At 33.0% G+C, this 4,183-nt stretch overlaps 1 protein-coding gene across 1 annotated transcript; it reads left to right on the plus strand.

Moving 5' to 3' along the window:
• Positions 1–1,401: 1,401 nt before the first annotated feature.
• Tsp_03023 (hypothetical protein) lies at positions 1,402–3,891 on the plus strand. Its single transcript, XM_003379311.1, has 7 exons — positions 1,402–1,429; positions 2,186–2,224; positions 2,768–2,836; positions 3,020–3,135; positions 3,243–3,300; positions 3,604–3,689; positions 3,742–3,891. Exons 1-7 carry the CDS (start codon positions 1,402–1,404, stop codon positions 3,889–3,891), a joined length of 546 nt encoding a protein of 181 aa, XP_003379359.1.
• The last annotated feature ends 292 nt before the right edge of the window (positions 3,892–4,183 follow it).

Genomic DNA, 4,183 nt, shown 5'->3' on the forward strand with positions numbered 1-4,183 from the left:
TTTTTATTTAAAATGTCCAGGGAGGGTTGAATATTTTTCCCTTCTAGGTTTGGTTGATTATAATCTTGTTTTGATTATTTTGCTCCCCATTGTTTTCAGAATTTAATGTAAATAATAAATAATATTGTTTAGAAATGGAATACAATCTCATAAACTAACATTTCATGTTGCTATTCATCCGGTTGTAGCATTAGTAAATTTCCATACCTCGATACGATAAGAACAATAATTTTCATCGTTTAGTATTGTATTTCCATTTGTGTGTGTGATTAATCTCCTCCGGGGTAAACGTTAGTACAGTCCACCAAAGGCAATGTCACATTATTCTATTACCTTGAGCTAGAAATTGATCGATATTTCAGAATGTCATCGTAATGGCCGTATCGTTCATTTTGATAAAGATTATTAGCCCAGAAAGGTGCTCAAGTCTCGTATTCAGCATCAACTATAAATGGCAAATTCTATTTATCGCTAATCAGTTTGTCAGTGTGATGAAAATCTTCAGGAAGCCTGTCCTCGTCAGCGCTTCAGCATTCTCTATAATTAAAAAGTAAGCATCGTTTTAGAACTGTGATCGTATTGTTTGTACCTAGTATCAAACAATTTCTTACAAAATGCATTTCATTTCTCTTGATGTAACTGCAATGGCAGCACACATACTAGTTGTTATAGAAAGAACTATTCATATAAAATGTTCTTTTCACTATTCAATGTATAATGAATAGAAGGTTGTGAGCTCACTTCGTTTGTATGCAACGTTTTAGAACTTCACTTTGCTATTCACGTTGTTTGCAATGAGTTATTATGCAATGAATGTGATATAATGAATCATTGAATGGATGCAGAATTTTGTTTCAAAAGTAACTAAGTAATATGTTATGGATATTTATCCAACATCAAATACTTTTCAGTAATCACTGAACACCCTACTTCATGCGCTATTGTAATGGCAATAAAATAAGAAAAGCGGGAAACTTTCGTTTACGTTCTTTCCACTTATAATACTTATCAGTCAAAATTCTATATGTTAATATAATGTATTACGCGTTGTATTCAGTTTCTTGAATTTCATCTTTTGTTTCACAGCTTCTGAAAGAATTTATTAGTTTTATTGGTATGATGAAGGGTAATTTGCTTACACTCATAATTATATGCAAAATGCAATTTGCATTAAAAACTTTAGAAAGCAAAAGTGAGGCTGTGAAGCTAAAATAACGTAAATTCTTTACCCTGAGTACCCTTCGTCATAGCAGTAAAACTAATAAAGTTTTTGAAATAGGTTTATGCCATAGGCTTATTACTAATTGAAATTAAGGTTGTTCTACAAAGGACAAATTTGCATACAATCACAACCTTTTAAAATTTCAGCCCACGGTCATATAATTTATTCTTATTTAGTGTATGACGAGTTTTCTTGGTCAGTTATTATGTGAGTCGCCGTAACAGAACGTCCTAAAATACCATTTCACTCTTGAATAATTACGTATGATGAAGAGGTAAGTTATTCAGCAATGCCTTTTGATATTGCATGACTACCATTGCATGACTTATCAAATATACTGAATACCAACTAATTGGTTTTTTCCCTCTAATTATACTAACATGAAAATGTTCTTAGCCTTATATTACTTTTGTTTTTTATAGATGCTGCGGACAAACAAGTACGTATTCCAGTTCTCCAGTGAAGCAATTGACTACATTATTATATTTTAGTTCCAGAATTCACATGACTTGAATACTGCATACACGTGTGATCGGTATGAAGAAGTATAATTCCCAGTGAATGTTGGATTTGATATTTTATATGAACATGGACCAATACAGGCATTACTGCAACACCGTTCTTAGAAAACCTCAAAAGATAGACAATCACCATATCCACATACGCAAATTCAAATGCACATAGAAAACATGTAAGCAATACAATGTCATTTTTATGATCAATTCTCTGTATTATATCCTGTACGTAAATAATACCATATAAATGTGAAATAGTTATATTATAAAATGTAACTGAAGACGAATGACAGTGCATCTGATTTTAATATTCGCGCAATATTTTAAATTCCTAAATATGAATGTTTTTCCAGTATTCCAGATCGTCTAATTTTGACAGATGAATAAAGACAACATGTAAGCTTTGTTTCACTCGTATTAAAATTTACATTAATATATAACCTTCCAGGTAAGAAACGAAAGTATTCCCCACCGAAAATGCAAAATGGTATGTATATTTTCCATTAACTGAATGCATCAAGTAGTTTCTTTTTCAAATACTATAAACGTATTCTGCTTCTTTAATCCTTAATCTACAAGTATTTTTCCGGTGTTGAAAACGATAGAAGGGTTGCGGTATTGGAAAGAATAAAGACAACACGTAAGTATAAAATCAATTTCCTCTCTGAAGTTTGCAAATTTGAAATAATACGTAATATTCAAGGAAATTCTACCGGAGATTCAGGCGATAAAAATAACAGTATGTATATTTTACATTAATTCGTTTGTACTCAACACTTTATAGTTTTAATTCATCATCTTCACCTTTGCTTATAAGGTGTCGGAGTATTCGATATGTCTGACAATTCTGAACAGAGGAACAAAGACAACATGTATGGAAAACAACAAATATGCTCACTAATATTCTGATATTTGAAAATTTGGAATAACAGATGCAAAATGTGAAATAATCCACATCTACACTGCTGAAAGTTAATTAGGGTATGCATATTAAATTTTTAACTGATTTCATAATGTAGTTTTATTTTAGAAAACCTCGAATGGCGCATCGTTGTTCATCCAATCGCTGAACTGCTTTCATACGCAGATGATTTAGCAAGTAAGCTAATGCACATACAAACTGTACGTGTAAATATAAGTTACAATCAGATGCACTGTCATTCGTCTTCAATTAACTTTTATAATATGGCTATTTCACACCCATAATAAGACAATATAATCTGATATCAGTGACAATTAAAAATAGAGAAAATTCATTTACCTCAAATGTTTGAATTTCTAGAAAAGCGAAGAAACTGTGGATCGTGTTTCCTTGTACCTGACACCCCTTGCATTTGGTGCGCCAACTGGTGGAAGTGCTCCCTGTTCGAACATAGAAAATGCATTTGGTGCTTGTTGGTAAGAAAATACTCAACCTGAAAAAATATATCCCAAATGACAGCCATCCAGATTGAAACTACAAAAACAAGCAGAAAGTACATAATTTCTATTATTCTATATTTAAGTATTTCTACACTGAACGTAATGGCATTTTATGCATAACGATCATGTTTTCCTTCATATGTAGGTAAATGACAGCAAGTAACGAAATTTCTGCTCATTTTACAGGCATGCTATCAACAATATCAAGCCACTACAAGATCTTCGACTGTCATAAAACTTAAGTAATTTTCAGTACTATATTTAAATTTACTCATGTATCGTTCAAGCGAAACTGCTTATAGACTACATCCACTCCTCAAAGAGAAAGAGGATGAGTATCTGGCTGCAATGGAGTAACAAGTGATTTTTCGAGAATGTTCATGTTTGCTTTTATAGGTAGGTAATTAGTCAGTAAACAGCTAAATGATTCTGCTCATTTTATAGACATGTTCATCGACAGTATCGACTATGCACTGCAAGGAGAAACAATGGGAATGCACAAAGTGCGAACTGTCTCCTTGTCACCAAAAGTAATGTTTAACCTAATTATTTAAGGTATTCAATCTTATTTCTGTTTTTCAGGCGGTGTCTGAACAAGATGGCATCGTCGAGGTCCCTGAAGAAACTGATTTCAGTGGAATAACATCATTAAACAAGACCGTCCCTTTCAAGATTTTGTCCCTGGAACGCGGTAACTTACTCGGTAACGGTAACTGTATTCTAAGTATTTGAACGTCACATTTCAGATCACAATCACATCGAAAAAACTAGAAATAGGAGGAAGAAAGAGACTTGCTAACCAGCTAAGGAAAAGATTATGAGAGGGTGAGGAATTGGTAGACGAAAAGAAGGAAAAGGAAGACATGGACACAAGGTAAGAACTCAGGTAAGATCTAGAACACCGAGAAATGTAACATCTAGAAATACCCTCACGTACAGTTATAGAAATACCCTGTCAATAATACTCTTAAGCCAAGAGTTGGAATAGAAGAGAGGAGTACGTGGAGAGGAGAAGAGAGGAGTA

Source organism: Trichinella spiralis (genome assembly GCF_000181795.1).
Source record: "Trichinella spiralis strain ISS 195 chromosome Unknown Scfld2, whole genome shotgun sequence".
NCBI lineage: Eukaryota > Metazoa > Nematoda > Enoplea > Trichinellida > Trichinellidae > Trichinella > Trichinella spiralis.

What these genes read in the sequence shown, in the direction of transcription:
- Tsp_03023 (XM_003379311.1), top strand. Translation starts at nt 1,402, where the DNA reads ATGACGAGTTTTCTTGGTCAGTTATTAT. An exon ending in CCCACCGAAAATGCAAAATG is followed by an intron (nt 2,225 to 2,767) that starts GTATGTATATTT and finishes GTTTTATTTTAG; the next exon opens with AAAACCTCGAATGGCGCATC. An exon ending in CTGTCTCCTTGTCACCAAAA is followed by an intron (nt 3,690 to 3,741) that starts GTAATGTTTAAC and finishes TCTGTTTTTCAG; the next exon opens with GCGGTGTCTGAACAAGATGG.